Source organism: Xiphophorus couchianus, chromosome 16 (genome assembly GCF_001444195.1).
Source record: "Xiphophorus couchianus chromosome 16, X_couchianus-1.0, whole genome shotgun sequence".
Lineage (NCBI taxonomy): Eukaryota > Metazoa > Chordata > Actinopteri > Cyprinodontiformes > Poeciliidae > Xiphophorus > Xiphophorus couchianus.
The window spans coordinates 5,445,505-5,462,559 of record NC_040243.1 but is presented as its reverse complement, the minus strand read 5'-3'; the positions used below and the strand labels follow the sequence as shown (position 1 = coordinate 5,462,559).

Genomic DNA, 17,055 nt, shown 5'->3' with positions numbered 1-17,055 from the left:
TAGATCTGATAATCTTAAATCACATGACAAAATCCACTTTAACACTGAAGGATCTGATGTAAGATTTGATTTTAAAGGCAAAATGAAGGACCTGTCTTGTTGATTTAATTTTCAGATAGTAAATGTTTTCAAGTGTCACACAAGCTGCATTTGTTTTTATCAGAACCCTGTTTAAATCTGATTCTGCTGATGATTTATATATTTTTTAGGAACTGCAGTCAAGTCACTCCTGATATATAAAAAGTTAAATGCCTGTTGAATATTTTTAAAGCCAAATGTACTATTTATTCCACCTTTGTTATCAAATATGGATAATTGTAAATCAATCTTCTTTTTTTTTTTTACAATGGATAATACACTTGGTTAGCCACTAAACTTTGTACAAAAAAGCTATCACTTGGCAAGTAAATATGTTTGTCTTGTGCTCACTTCTCTGCAACCTGCTGAGGGTCTTTTATCTCAGCAGAGGGAGCTCATGCTCAGCGACGATCCCCCCGAGATTTGAGGATTAGAGTGCGGGCAGCCAGGACTGCCATCTGTTATGTGGAAAAACCATCAGGCTTTCCCACACAGAGAAATCCAAATTAGCATTACACAGAAGATCACAAGATCTTATCTCATCTTTCTAACTGGAAATATCAGAAAGTAAGGAATATCAGCAATGTTTCTATATTTATACAGCGATAAATTCAGAAAGATAAAATGTATTTAGCATTTGATGTGCAAGTGTTTGCGCTTTTGTGGACAAGCTATGATTCTGACTCCCACAGATTAGCTAGGTGCCCATATGGCAAACAAATCAATATCAGTTGATAATGTAGATAGACTGGATCTCAATTTGCAAAATAAAATCAATTCCTTACATTATACCTTAATGGGTTAGACCCAAGGGTTGTCAACGGAGCAGCGTAACCACAGTTATGTCACACTTTTCAGTGTTCAGGGTGATGCATAGTTTTAGTTTCCTTCCACGCACTGCATTTTGCTTGTAGCCCCAAAAATGATCTGATGTGAGTCCCTCCTCTCACATCTAGACTGTGTTCTCTGCATAGATTCTGACAAAACTGTAGATGGGTATTCTTGTAGCTTTCTTCAAGAAAGTATTTCTTCTTTCCACTCAACCATAAAGGTGATATTTGAAGAATGCATGGTCATAATTGCCACGTCATCAGATTCTCCCAGATGAGCTGTGGATCTCTATCTCTCCTCCAGAGTTACCTTGGGCATTTCAGCTACACTGGGAAAAATAAAAATGCACAACACAATTTTCAGAAATATTTGAAAAATATAATTTTCCTATTTCATTTAATTACTACCTTTCTTACATAAAAGGCCAAAAAATCTATAAAAAATTGTGATTTTGATCTGATAAAATGTAAAGGAGTCAAGCATGAATGTGGAATAATTATGTTTTGGGTTGGGCAGGATGAGTTTGGCGTATTGAGAAGGCGAGGTTGAAGCCATTCACTGTAAAATCTTGGATGACAATCTTTTTCTTTCACCCAGAAAACTTAAGATGGATATTAGATTGGTCTTCCAATACAATAATGATTGAAACACATACCTGTAAAGCAGCAAAGAATTGACTAAAGAAGATTTATATTAACCATTTGCAGACAACAATATTCGTACAGCTGCAGTACTGACTATGTAAGGCTCTGACTCTGTGCTTCAATGCTCCAAAGTAAAATTATGTTTCATATCTTTACCTATAAGTAAATGATGGTCTATACTTAACGTTTTAAAAATTATTTTCAGAAATCAATTCACTTTTGATTCTAATTTGTAGATGTTTGTAAAAGGCACAAAATTTCAAAGAAAACGTTGAAAGACTTTGATAAAGGAGGATCAATTTGAAATATTGCAAAAGTTGAGCTCTTTTGAAGAAAAATGTCCAAAGTTAAGAAGTGATTATGATTCACTTTTACACAGTAATGTAGCTTACTTTTTGAATCAGTATGAAACCTTTGTGTTCAGAAGCCAAGGTTAAAGGATTTTCCAGATTGATTTTTTAGATTTCTTTGTTTCTTTGCAATTTTATAAAGGGATTATTAATGTAAAACGTAAAAAAATACAATCTGTGGTTAATGCTAAAATATCAAAGGGACTGGTTAAAAACAAAAAATAGGGGGAACGCCGCAAAATAATAGAGTGCAAAAAACGAGAGTGACTTTCGGGTTTTGCTCAGGATGCTCCTGCCTACCGGACCCAGAATGCTCTGCGCGGGCCAAGATGGAAGAAGCCAGCTGCAGCAGGAGAACAATGTTTGGGCTGTAGATTTAAAAACGGGGCGGCTGAGGGTGAACTAAGCGGACCACAGCAGCGGGTCATGGTCCTGCACCGGTAAGATAAATATATACCAGCTAATGTTTTGGGCTGCTGCGGTTTATAACTCCATTATTACCGGGACGAGGCAGAGCGCAGCGCTGAGGGGGGTTAGCTGCTGCTAAGTTAGCCGCTCTGTCTGTCGGGACGAGCATCATTGTTCCCCGAGTTTAGTTGGGCCGTTTTGTTTTGGGTCAGTCCTGCTTGTGTCTCTCCATCACTTACAGTCCAGCAAACCGAACCGATTACATAATAAAGCACAAACGAGAACAAACACATTCACTATAGCTGTACAAGCCGGCTTTCACCCTTCATCATTCTCCAGCTTTTTTAATGGGTTTAAGATTTTGCTCTAATTAAACATGTCTAAATTTAACACAAAAGTAATAAAATTGCAAGACTTAACGCGAATTAACATCTTAATTTGATTATGATGCTTTAATTGTAGTTTTATCAGTTTCTTGTCGTATTTTGAGGAAGATAAGCTGCTCTTATTGCCTGACCACATTAATTATTGGCATCACAAAGAAGCAGGGCCCCGCAGAACTGCTGAGCCGAAACGGTTAGCAGGGAGCTAATTCACATCCTGCAAGGCTGCTGGTTTATTTTCTGCTGTGTTACGAACTCTCAGCTGGTCTGCTGAAATACACCGAAGAAAATAGCAGTTTAATCGAAGTAAAAACTGTATTGTTTGCTTTTCCTTCTTCCAAACTTGTTTTGGAGCAGGCGGTGTGACTGCTAATGCAGTAGAGATGAAGGCATTTGAGAGGCAGTCCGACTGAATTATTTTAGACATTTTAATTTCAGATTATTTTCAATTCAAATTTGGTGAATTTGTTGGGGGGGAAAAATCTGATTTGTCCCCATTTTATGTTGTATATTATTGTATCACTCTTATATCCTAAAAGTTCTATCTCTGCTTGTCTAAAACCTTCAATTTATAACCATATTTGTTAGAATTATAATCAGTTTGCATAAGTGTTTATATTATTTACAGTCACTTGCTTAAGTAGATTTCCTTTATTCTTTCTGTAAAAAAAAAACTGCAGAGATTAGTTTAAAAAGTAAAAGTCCAGCACTTTTGTAGGACAAAATCAGAGCAGATAATACATATTTTTCATTTATTTATGTTTCATTGGACAAGAGTTTAACCTTCTGCAATCTGTTATTACCTTAATTCAGAATCTTGTCAAATTATTTGCAGAGTAAGCATCTTTATACTTAAATGTTGAAAAACAGATACAGAAATGACTCATAGCCAGGTTTCTTGTGCATCCATTAAAAGTATTTTAAAACTTTTTTTTCCTGTTCAATTTCTAAAAGATGAAAACCTGAATTTCTAGGCTCATGTGCAGGTAAACTAAAATTTCAATAACGGTACCTTGAATGCAATGTATGTTCATAAAAAAAAAATTTAAGCATCAAACGTAATTGTATCGGCTCTAATATTCAAAGATTATCTTTTGCTAAATGCCAGTTAAGTTTTCTAGGTAAGGATAAACTAAAAGGCTGCTGTGTTGCATGATTAACATTTTTACTGTTTACTGTCAGCCATAGAAACATTGTAAAAACTATTTATTATTATTATTACATAAGATTGACTTCTGAAAAATCAAAAGTAGTAAAATTTCAGTTGAAATATATGCAAATCCTGCATTCACAGACGTGTGTTATAATTCTCATTCAGACTTATTAGGACTTTGCTGTTGCTGCATAAGCTGGTAAACAGTCACTCTAGTACAGTGTGTGTGTGTGTGCGCTCTCATTGACAGATAAGCTGGTACAAATAGGATGACTGGGTCAGACAGTCGGTCCTATCATAAAGATTACCACACAGCGGTCCCCGTTGCTCCTCGTCTCGTGTTGCTTGTGGAACGCAGCGGCACTGACTTTTGTTTGGCCACGAAGGCCGGACATAAACACTTTATTGAAGCAGACCGATTTCAGTTTCTCTTCTTCTTCACCTTGTTTTCACATGGTCCAGACGGCCGCTCTTTGTTGACCCACAAAACGTCGATTTAATCCGACTAAGTTGTTAGATCAGAGGCCGTGGCTTTGATTCCTGAAGACCAGGCTTAACTGGTTGTTTGCTGACAGATTGTCTGTCTGAAACATGTTATTGTTGTTATAAACATGATCTGCTGTTGTCTTTTTTCCTCACAGGATGAATTTCTGTCCCATAGTCTTCCTGCCCACCAGCCTTCAGCATGAACATCATTCAAGATAAACTAGGGAATGAATTCCTGCGCTCCAACGGCAGCATGGACTCCAACTTTGGAGCTGGCATGATAATGTTCAGTCACCTCCCTCCGGTGGCCAGCTTCACCCGGCTGTCGGCGCATTCCGTCATGCAGGAACTTCCGCCGCAGGACCTGATCCTGAAGAAAGAGCGGGACTCTCCTGACTGCAGCCACCAAGGGGGCGCTGCTGCGGTTGGAGACTATGTTCACGCCATGGGCATCAAGCAGGAAAAGCAGTCGGAGCACGATTACCGCCTGCCGCTCTACCCCGGAGGTCTGGGGCGGAGCGGGGAGGTGCTGGAGGTGACCGTCGGTAACCACCAGAAGCTGCTGGTGTGCGACCTCAACATTGGCAACGTGGGTACAGCCGACAGACCAGGAGAATGAAATGGTTTCAGGAACACAAAACACTCTGCTCTTAAAGTGGTAGTAATTATTTCACATTTTGTTTTTTTAGGCATTACTCTAATATTTTTACATATTTTCTGAAACTCTTAATCTGCTGATCAACCCTGCAGCTGGCAATTGTTGGAGATGCTTAGAAAGGCTTAAAAGGTCGTGGTTTTAGCAGAACTGAGCTGCTCAGCTGAATTATTCACAAGGTTCCTTCACAATGAGAAAAGTCTGGGATTCATTGTTTGTATTCTCCAGGTCTGAATAAGTATAGAAGCAAAAAATATTATTATTTCTAGACTTAGTTTCCTATTCCATTGTCTAAATGGTGTTTCCTTCCTTCCTTTTTGTCTCCTTCCTGTTGGGGCTGAGCTGTAAAATCTGTTTCATGATTTGACAAGATGCACACACCGACGCAGCAACGTCTGTGCCATGTTATGTCAATAATCAATTTATAATAGCAATGTAACTTCCTGAATTTTAATCTGATAATGACATACCTAAAGACTCCCACCACTACTGTTTTTTATTTCTCTTTTCTTTCTGTCCATCTATCCTTCCTTCCTCTCTCCTCCGTTATGTCCTGTCGTCTTTTCTCTTGAGCGTTTCTGAGCTCCTTCTATCTCTTTGTTCATTCATTTGTTCTTTCGTTACAGGATTTCTGCCTCCATCACCTCCTTTGTGACCTTCCTTATCTTTACTTATTTCCTTTGTTCTTATCTTCCAGTTTTCAGTTTTTTTGTTGGTAGTATATTCAAGCCCTTCCCGCTGTAGAGGCATTTACCATAAACTACTAGAATTATTTTAAATTTATATTGTAAAATAAAATGATAAAAATAGGGAAAAGTATGGATTTTCTACTTTAAGGATAAGTTAGAGTCCTAAATTTAACAAATTAATTTGGTGAACTAAAATATCCTTTGTGTTTGATGCCTCTCGATCCATAAGCCGCTCAGCTGTCTGGTTGTTCCTAAACCCTGCAAAATGTGTTCACCATAAAATATCAGCCAAATAAACAAGAAAATGTGAGACTAATGAATCTTAATCTGGGACAATAAAGATACAGAGATAAATAGTAAAATTTGGTTATTAAACTGTTTCCATCTACATCTGTCCTTCACAAAAACTCTTACAACAGAGATTAGAAAATTTATCCTGACCCTGACTAAACTGGTTCTTTTAGTAAAACCAGTTTGGAACTTGCTGTTTTAAGACCCGAAATGTTGTTGGTGGAAAATCTCCATTTGAAGCTGTTGCTTAATTTGCGGAAACTAACGAAGCATGATCTCAGTCGGGTTGAACAGATACTGCAGCAGTTACAAGTTTCTGTTATTCAAAGCCATTATTATTATTCTCATCTTTTCATTTTGCATTTAATATGTTAGTATAATCTGCAGCTTTAAAGCAGAATTTGTCCAGTTTGCATCTGTTTTCCGAAAGGCAGATCTATCTTTGGCATTTTGGAAAAGCTTTTCTTTTTCTTTTAAGTCTATACCAGCGTAGATAGACTGATGCCTTTTGTCCTGCACCGTAGTTTTCTGCAGAAATTTTCAAAATTAAAAAATCTAAAAATAGAACTATAAAATAGAGTTAAAATCTTAAAATCAGTAACACCTTCTTTAATCAAAATATTTATATTAAACTGAGATGTATCTATTAAAGAAGCAGTCACACTCTTCCATATTCCATATTATTTTTAAAAAAGGTAAAATTTAGTATAATCTTTGTCTCATTACGTCATTCATGATTTTGGTGCAGTGCAGAAGCTTGTGTGAAACTAACTTATGGAGACATAAATCTCCCGCTGGCTTCAGATGCAAAGCAGTTTCTCTCTGAGCAGAGGGGTGATGTCATCCGGCTGCAGCGTGAATGAGAACGTCTTTGCGAGGACGCAGCTGTCTTGTTTGAGTTTGCACTTCATTTCAGACGTCTTTTGTGCTCATTCAAACAGAAATATACACATCCACACTCTGCTGACAATAGTGAGCCATCAGAGGTCACGAGGCCTGAATATTCAACAGCTTCAATTATTGTCTTTATTTAGTTTGGGTTTTTTTTTAGAAGGATTATGTTTAAACACAATAGATTTGATCTATCAGACTGATGTCCTTCAGCATCGCTGCAAACAAATAATTCTTCTTCTAGAACCGCTACTGTTCAGAAGACGATATATATCTTGTCCTAAAACTACATCCCATTTTCCAGTTAAATACAAAAGCAAAAAATTGTTGTAACCGGGGGGTGGGGACATTACATTTGTAATTTCTCATGTTTTCCAAGATCAAGTTAATTTGGTTGAATTGGTTAAGTCAGACATTGGACTCAGTATTTGATTTCACTCTAAACTTTTGACTGATTTTTAAGATGAGCAGGTGCAGTAACATTTGTGCTTTCAGTCTCCATATGGTGACGAGGAGCAATATGCAAGCTGGGCAATATCTGGAAGAAACCTGTTCTCCTCCCTTCTGGATGAAAGTTTTTGCCAGAAAATAAATTGACTAGTTATTGTTTTAAATGCCTCAGTCAGGTTGCGATGACTCCACCGCCCACTCGGTTCACATTTTCCACAATGAGTCTCAAATTTTTGTCAGTGTTTTGTTTGCCAGAACTACAAATATAGACTTGTTTCTTTAATAGTTTGAGACTGAAGAGCCTCAACCTTCTTTCAAGTGATTTCCTTGCTCTCACGGCCCTCTGCCTTTGTCGTCTTCGCAGCTGTCAAATCAGTTGGAAAAAGAGGCCACCGGGAGGAAAGGTCGGAGGTCAAACATTGATGGACATGAGGGTAAACCTAGAAAGAAGAGAAGTGAGGCAAAGGTTTGCTTTCTATTTATCCATTTGTCGTCGATCCTGTTTCGTCCTTATTCTTTTTTATTTTTAGTGTTTTCTGTCACCTATTTAATGTTTTTGCGCTGTAGCTTTCTGTCAGCTTGATTCTTTATAAACTAACCGTAAAAATGCGGGGCCTGTTCTGTAAAGTACAAATCAGTCTGTAAGTATGAGTTGCAACTAATTAACCTGGGATTTTACCATCTATTTGACCTAATCTGCTCATCTCTGTCTGTTGTGCAGCATTCAGTAATGGATGCAGACGGTGGCGGTGTGTCTCCAGGAACAAAACCTCACATCTGTGAACACTGCAGTGCATCCTTCAGGAGCTCCTATCATCTGCGCAGACATGTCCTCATCCATACAGGTTAGCGTTTTCAGCTTTCTTCATATTTCCTCCAGGATTTGCCTTCATGAAATTGTAGGAATTGTTTTCTTTAACGATTCCATGTTGGAGGTTCAAGTCACTGGGAAACTGCTACATTTTGTGTCATTATTAACCATCAAAACGAGATGTTTTGCTGTTTTCATGGCTACAATTCTAAAATAAATATATAAAAATGTGAAAACGTAATCAAAATCCCAAATTATATGAATAATAATATTTTTAATTTATGACCGGAATTTTTGGTTTGTACCATTGCTGCTTTGAAGCAGTTGGTTCCTAAGCTACCACCTCATCAGTTTAACCAGGTAACTTGTTTGGACTCCATCTGATATTTCTCCTGATTCCAAACCACTAGGCTGGCATTAGTTATTTAGATGGACAGGATAGCATGTTCTCACTGAGAATTAGAATTTTGCTAGATGGGTTGCCTGTCTTACCACTAAGACAGGAAATCCTGAGGTTGTTGCTCAGGATTGTAAAGTATTTTAAAGATCTGGATGTAGATCATTCATTTGCAGCCCTTATTTCGTTTAATCTCATGTTTCCCATGTGTTGGGAGTGTTTAGCTTGTCTTTGTGTCATCAGGAAGCTGCCAGTTCAGTGAGCTAGAAAATAGATTTCAAGAGTAAGAAAACTCAGAGGTTATTCACAGCTGGTCACATTAGATATCTCTGGTGTTGGTATTTTGTGCTTCTTTTTTACTCAGTTTAACTTCATAAGTAACTAAAGTCATAAATGTAAAAAAAAATGTGAAAACATAATCACATCTAGGCGCTTTTGTTTTCGGGGGGAAATTTGCAAATTTGAGTTGCAGTTAAAGTTGAACATAAATAATCAACAACATGGAAAATGTAGGTATTGCAGTATTAAATGAACCCAAAGGGTTTATGGAGAACATATAATGCGACAGATCAGGACAATATCTATGGAGAATATGATGGAAACATTGTGGGAATATTGTCGTAACCTTATTGTTTTCCTGTGATTTTTACATAAGGTGAAAGACCCTTCAGATGCAGTCAGTGCAACATGAGTTTCATTCAGAAGTATCTTCTCCAGCGGCACGAGAAAATCCACAGTGGTGAGTAATTAGCAGAGATTATTAGCTCACCCGAGGCTCTGGCGTTGCTTAGAGCAGCCAAGGATCATTAACCTTCCCTCACACTTTCCTCCTTCAGGAGAGAAGCCATTTGGCTGTGACCAGTGCAACATGCGGTTCATTCAGAAATACCACATGGAGAGACACAAGAGAACGCACAGCGGAGAAAAGCCATACAGATGTGAGACCTGCCAGCAGGTTGGTGACCCTAATAAAGCCTTGTCTTTACTGGGTGTTTAACATGAATTACTGTGGCTAATAAAGGGTACATGGGGTGTTTCTTCTTCAGTATTTTTCTAGAACAGATCGACTTCTTAAGCACAAGAGAACCTGTGGGGAAGCCATTAAAAAGGGATTGGATCCTGGGATGATGGATCTGGGTTTTGTGGACATGGGACAGGGCAGCTATGGAATTACTCAGGGAAATGTTGGGAGCACTGGGAGGAAGAAGGGAAAGTCAAAAAGTTCCACAGTGGGAGGCGAGCGTAAGAAGAAGAAGGGAGACCCGAAGGAGTCGCACGTTCACGGAGTTGTATCTGGAGGTTACAGCATCTACGAATACTGTGTGGAGAGTCCCACTGTGTCTTCTTCTACTGAGCCAGGACCCAGCATGCAACAGGGTCACCAGGATCAAGGTCCCAAGATGGCCTTCAAGAAAGCTAACCGGAAGAGCCTGACGAAAGCAGGTCTGGGTCAAGTTAAAGCTGAAATGTTGGAGCAGGGCGACCTTGGCTTGATGCAGTGCAGCGAGGCTAAGGTAGAATCCACCAGCAGCAACTACGATGACGCCATGCAGTTCGTTAAGAAGCGGCGATATCTTCAAGTGACAAACAATGCAATGCCCTCTGGTGCCGCAGTGGCAGGCGGAGGCGGTAGCGACTACGACGTCAGCGTTCATTTGTCCTCACAGCCGTCCTCTCTACAGGGCGGGATTCCAGGAGTAATGGACAGCGACGGTCCTCTGAATCTGGAGAAGTCGGGGATCACCGATGAGGTGCTGCATAGCCTCCTGGATCTCTACACCCAGAAACCCGACATTCATTTTGACATCGGCGACCAACACGTGCAGCTCAGCCCCGCCTCAGCGGACGGATCCGACGCCAATGCCCCCAGCCCGTCTGGAGACAAAAGCTCAATGATGCATGAATACTCCCGCTTCTTGCTGCAGGCTTTGGAGCGCACCAGCCACAGTGCCGGTTTCCCACTGGGCCCCGGACCTCTTCCTTCCTCAGGACCCTTCACCACTTCCCAGGCAGGAAATCCCCTATATGCCGACAAGAACATCTACAGCACGTCCCATATGGAGTGCGGCTTCGTCCAGCCGGTGGCTTTGCCTTTGCTGCCCTCCTCAGTGCCAAAGTCTCACTTTGCGATGCTGAGCTGCTCGTCCCCGCAGCACAGCTTCAACCTGAGCAGCCTGGAGGCTCCCTCACACCAGCAGCTCACCCCTTCTCAGGAGCTCACCGAACAGATGGAGAAACAGCACTCCACCACCCCTCCCTCAACCTACCAGATCAGCCCATCCGACCTGAGTAACCAGAAGGAGCATCCGGCGGTCAAGAGCGACTCGGCGGCCGTCTACCCTCTGGTTCCCTCGCAGGATCTGGCCTCTCTGGACTCCTCAAAGCCTTCCTACCAGATAGAAAACTTCGCCCAGGCCTTTGGCTCCCAGTTTAAATCTGAAGTTCATGGTTTGTCTTACAGCGCTGACTCTGGTGGGGAGGTGGATCACAGGATACGGACGCCTGTGTCGGATTTCTCAGGGTATAGTTTGTTATCTGATGTCAATGAGCCAGTAAGTACAGGTTCCAAAACACCAACAAGCCAAAGCTACAGATGAAACCTGGGAGAACATTCTTCAATGGTTGTTCTTATTTTAATCTTTTTTGCTCCTATTTTATTCATCTTATTTTTGTGACGTATATTTTATTTACACTGATGCTCTGTCTTTATGCCTACTCCTCTTCATGCAATAAGCCTGCAAGGTATCCTGCAAATGCAATTAGTTTGAAAGAATCCGATATGTCGAGTTTGCGATATACCGTCGATTGGTGTCATAGCGGTGCCGGTAGGTCGGGTCTTTATTTATGAAATTCACAGAACCTTTCAAGCATTTTATTTTTAGCCGAAGCAGTGGATCTCACATCCAATGAGGTGATTCAACTTTAAAATAAGAAATCATGGCAGGGAAACGCCCAGAACTGAAGCGGCAAAAAAGCGAAATAATAATAGTAAATCAAATTGTCAAAGGTGTTACTCAGGAAAACGTGGGAAACTAGAAGCTCACGGAGGACAGGGAGCTCACTTTTCAGAAGTGCATGTTTGTGATTTTTAAAAAAAGAAAGATGTTTTTTACTTTTTATTTCTTACATGTTGAATGAGTGTGACCTAAAATGGACTGCTGCCAGCTCACTTGAACACTGAAAACACTTTCTACTTGGCTATATAGAGATTATGGTACTTTTATGTCAATGTGAAGCTAGTGTTTTCTTCAACAACGGCCACACACATGGATATCTATATATATTTATAAGAATATATATATATATATATATATAATATGTAAAATAAGTCTTGTAGGGTTCTGCCATTTCAAGTAGAGGGAAGAATAAGTTTGGGGATGTCTTCTTCAGCCAATAGATGTCGCTGTTGGACAGCAGTAGAATGGCCTTTTTTCCCCCTTTACTGTTCTTGTCATCTTCCTCCTATTTATCTAAAAGTGTGCGATCAGCACTTTGAGCTGCTTTCTCACATTGTTTTAAAGTACCTGATCGAATCAAGAGCTAACACGAGGAATTACCCAAGTCTTTGACAGTTGCTGTTGGGGCGTACGCATGCAGGGGGGTTGGGCTGATTGTGGGGTGGGACAGCTTGTCGTTTCCGATGAAGGATATGGAGAGTAGATTGGTTGGAAATGTCTTCTCTTACTTATTGGGGAGGGTTTAGCTTAGGCTTGTGGGTGGGCTTTTTAAAGTAACGTAATATTTAATCGGGATAATGTAAACGTAATTACAGCCCCTAGTTTTAGTTGTCTTGATACCAATATTAGCGGCTCTCGCAGATTTTTATTAACTTTGAGGATAAACGATGTTTATGATCTAATGTTTCTGCAGCCATGTGCTGAATTTTAAAATTTAGATACTTTGTGCAAACATTATCATCCCTTTTAGTATATGGGTGCCTATTCCCAAAAAGCAAGTGGAAGAAATGTGTCTAATAAATATATGTAGTTTCTTGCTGACATTTTTGAATTGCCAACATTTTGGTAAGGACAACAATAATTGTGGAAACTTCCATATGACTAGCTGACCTTAACTGCTGGAAATGATATCTCTGTGCTGCTCTGACTGAGTTCTTCAGCCCATTTGTGCCCCAATAATACAGTTCTGGTCAGAAGTTTACATACACCATTTTTTTTGGCAGGATTGTCCTGTCAACTTTCTCACCGTTCCGATTTCAAGTCCAATTTATGATATAATTTAGGACTCCATTTCCCAGGGCAAAATCTAGAGAAACCAAGGTGTTTGAAGTCGTCAACTAGCTTCTGACAAAATTATGGATATTTGACCAGTATTCTTATCAGAAATAGATGAATTGGTTGTCAAACTTGGCTCTAAGCCATCGTCCATAATATTTTAAGTAGAGTTTAGGTTGGGAGTCATTCTAGAAGCTTAATATTGCTTTGTTTTATTCTTTTCCAACCAGTTTTGATCTGCTTTTAGAATTATTGTCCCCTTATGACAAGTTGTGTCCGAATGTCAACCATCTCGCCCAAACTTTCACATTTTAGATGAAAGGATATTTGTAAGGTTGTCTACCAAGGCTTAAGTCTGTAATAAACCGGTGTCACTGTTTATAGTAAAGTCCGGTTTTACATCACCGTGAACTGACCAAGAAAAAAGCACCAGCTTGTTAAATTAGAGCAAAATCGAGCTGAATGACCACAAATTCAGAAAGCTTGTATCGATCCTCCAGACCACTGAGGTCTTCTGGTTCAAGTCTGTTCTGCATCCCCAGAATCAAACATGGAGATGTGGCGTTCAGTTTTTATGCTCCTCCAATCTGGAATAAATTTCCAGAAAACTGCAAAACTGCTGAAACACTGAGTTCCTTTACATCATGGCTGAAAACACTCCTGTATGGAGTTGTCAGTGATTAAGAATAACTGGAAATATATTAATTCAACTTTTCATTGCTACTGCCACTTTATTTATTGTTTTGTTTGTAATTATGTTTTCTTCGAAATGGCTTGAGCCATACAGAAAAACTCGACTAGAAGTTAAGATTAGGCTTTCAAGCACTTTTTACCAGCTGTTAGTGTGGTTTGCTGCCAGTCTTACTGGTGAATTTCACAAAATGGGTGCAGTAACTAGGAGGGACAAAGCTGAAATTCTTAAAATGTATTTCAAGTCATTTGGTTGTTTAACCAATCATCCTAAATGTACATTAAAACTGGGGTAAGAATGGATAAAACCTTAACCTTTAAACCTTAAGAAAATTCCCCAACCTCAACCCTCACAAAAATGTATGGGGAATGTCTATTAAAAGTTGGGTTTCTGCCTGAAAATGGGTAACAATAATGTCAATTTAGTGGTCAAAAATCAAGCCAGAATTATTTCAGAAGCATGTTGATGGTCACAGATAACTCTGTGATTCACTGTATCCTTTGTGTTTTCTCAAAGCACTCGGAAATTCAGAAATGTGGAATCTAATTGTTAATTTAATTAAATCAATTTCAGAAAGAAAACTACAGTACAGCTTTGCATATTTATGTTTTTAGAAAGAAAAGTCTCAAATTATGAGCCTGAAATGTGTGTAGCAAACTTGTGAACAGAACTGTGTGTTTTTTCTAAGCAATCGTCAAACATGGCAGTGTCAAAATGCAAAGCTGTTGTATCAAAAATAATGCAACGTCATGTTGAGGTAGACAACAATAATTAGCCTCACATATACCTCATTTCACTGCAAACCAGGGACAAAGATGTGGAGGTTTGTATGTAGCAGAAATGCTGTTTAAAATGTCACGTTTTGTACGATTATATTTAAGCAGGTGTGTTTGGGGGGGATTTTTTGTACGTGACTCTTGTGTGAACCGCCATGACGTGTAGCTGACACCAGCCAGTGTTCAATCCTTTAAGCATCTCTCAGCTTTATTTTTCAATCAGTGTGTCGTTTCTTATTGTTTACAGACAATGTACAAAACACTAAACCCAACTTAATTATGTCATTTTTATTTTACAGTGTTTCATCCCTACAAAGCCAAATTTTGTAGCTGGCGTCTACGAATTTTACATTTCACGGTCTGTTTGATGAACTAAAATGTGACTGAATGGGGACAAAATAATAAAAACTGCTGTTACCATGAAGGTGTTTCTCTGGTATCTGAAGTGTTGATGGGGATTTCTGTTGCTTTGCTAATAAGGTCTTGGCATTAGTTGTAAGAGGCAGTGACAGAAGTGGCAACTGCCACTAGATGGCGATAATTCTCCTATAGTAGTAGTGAAATTAATTTATCGCTTCTTACCCCAAAATTCCAAAGTAGTGCTCTATAATTTTTGCAAGTTATATTTTGGACTTTGCCTTATTTTATTACCTATTTTCTGTACTTCTAGTTGTATGTGACAATAACAGCAAACAGTCATAAAAAATAAAAATACAGTCTTTATTTGTTTTGTTTGCAGTTATGACGCACTTTTATTCTTTCAGATGGTGGATTGAAAAATTTATATTCAAAACTTTTCCTGATGTGGTTCCTTGGTTCTCATTCATCTGATTGTTTTCTAATGTTTACTTTGGAGGTGATAAATCAATAATTTATGTGGCCTAAATATGGGAAGAAATTTTGCCAATGCTGTGGGCAGCTGTAGCATTATTAAAGTGTAAGTTAAAAACTATATTTTAACAAAGTAAATCATATTTTCAGACACGATATTGAATTAATCTTTTGAGTGCATGGTCCTTCTCATGCCTGAATCCTGAATGTTTCTTAAAAAATAAAAAAAATCCACTGGAAACTTAATTGAAAACTTATGAGAAAGCATCAAATGTCTGGAGAACAACCATAAATGACAATGAAGGTGTCTAAAAATGTATTAACTTACAATATTTTTCTTTTATTCAGTATTATTGTATGCAGTGCCATGGATTTGAGAGGTTATACATATACAACGTTGATATGTTCTTTTAAGGGGAACTTGACAAACTAGAAAGTTCAGTCTGTCTTTTAAAATCGCATCACGCCTCCCATAAAAGTGACCCAAGATCCGACCTTCCAGGATGTAGTGCAAACACTGACAAGAAGCTTATCTTCAAATGGTTTTTTCCGTCTCTTTTAACGTTGAATGAGTTATTTATTTGACAGCAGGTTAGCTAAAGCAAACAGAAGTTTTCAAAATCCACAGTTTAAAAACCCAATTATCCTTCAGTTTCCTTCAGTGGATAAAGTTGTTTGAACAGTGAGAGCATCCTGCCTGCAAGCAGACGGGTTCATTTGTGTTGCAAATGCATTTTTTAAACATTGCCTGAGCTTTAGATACAACATAGAGCTTGTGTTATGTTTTCTGAACTGGTGTCTATTTTTTCTCCAGCATCTCTTTAATGGAACAAAAACTGACTTTGTCATGGAAGACGTTTTGTTAAAATTGCATACTTTTTGTAGTCATCACTATATATAACAGCCGTGAACCCTCGCTTACCCTCCTGTTTAACCATAAACTGTGTCACACATCAGGGATTTGATGTATAATTTGTATTTCCATGTTCTGTTTGAGGAATTAAGACACTTCCTTGTTCTAAAAAGAGAGAAGTAAGAGAAGTACCGCCTCCTAGGTGTGGAGGATTTTCCTCCACACCTAGGAGGAAAGTACACAACCCTGTCCTGTTAATAAATTACCACATATTCTCTATTTTAAATGTGAGCATATTGTAACAAACGGTCGTGTTCAGTTGATTTGACTGAAACTTTCTGAGCATCATCATGCGTCAGCGTTGATGAGCGAGAAATTCTCTTTGTTCACGGAAAACATTTACAAAATGTGCCATAAAAAATTTAAAGGTGCGACCCTGAGGAATGTGACGTTGTTTATTTGGGTGAGGAGGCAGTTAAAACGGTGTGAAAGAGCTGCTCCGGCCCACCACAGCAGATGCCCAGTTTAACCCAGTGTGTGAGCTTTGTGTCCTCGGCGTCTGCGCTTTTGTTTGCTGTCGCCGCTCTCAGAGTGACGTGAATGATGCTCTTATCTTCAGGGCTGGTAAATGGCCACATATTGGGCTGTGTGCACAGAGAGATAGCGAACAGGGAAAAACACCTTTAAAGGGAAGGAGGGAGCTTTGATGATGCTGAAATATGAGCCGTGGCTGAAGAATAATTCCATAAATGCAAATTGGTGTTTTTATCTTGGAGTAAGGCATGTTGAAGTATCTGACTAAACTTTTAAATGACTTAAATGTTCCAACCACCTTCAGAGTCAGGTTACATCCTGGAAAATTAGTTACACCATTAGTTAATATGTGCATAAAGCAAAACAATAAAGTAATCCTTTATTGCAGTTGTGAAAGAATGCTGCCGTTTCCAAGTAATGAGTTTTGGAGTTTCCACAGCAGTGACTCAGGAGGTAGGGCTTCGTCCTGTTACCAATGGGTTGCCAGTTTGATCCCCCATTCTGTCAGACGGCCCCGTGACGCCAATTGAATGAAAACCTCGTTTCTGTCAGTCAAGGAAGGGCAGCTGTGGCTACTTTGTAGCTGTTGACTGATTGTAGTAGAAAGACTTGGAGTTCATA

General features: G+C 39.1%; 1 protein-coding gene across 1 annotated transcript; it reads left to right on the top strand.

Annotated features, from left to right (window-relative positions):
* Positions 1 to 2,159: 2,159 nt before the first annotated feature.
* LOC114160504 (zinc finger protein 281-like) lies at positions 2,160 to 14,640 on the top strand. Its single transcript, XM_028043121.1, has 7 exons — positions 2,160 to 2,343; positions 4,489 to 4,922; positions 7,674 to 7,775; positions 8,031 to 8,154; positions 9,173 to 9,256; positions 9,354 to 9,472; positions 9,564 to 14,640. The coding sequence occupies exons 2-7, from the start codon at positions 4,533 to 4,535 to the stop codon at positions 11,112 to 11,114; spliced, it is 2,370 nt and encodes a 789-aa protein (XP_027898922.1). The 5' UTR covers positions 2,160 to 2,343; positions 4,489 to 4,532; the 3' UTR covers positions 11,115 to 14,640.
* The last annotated feature ends 2,415 nt before the right edge of the window (positions 14,641 to 17,055 follow it).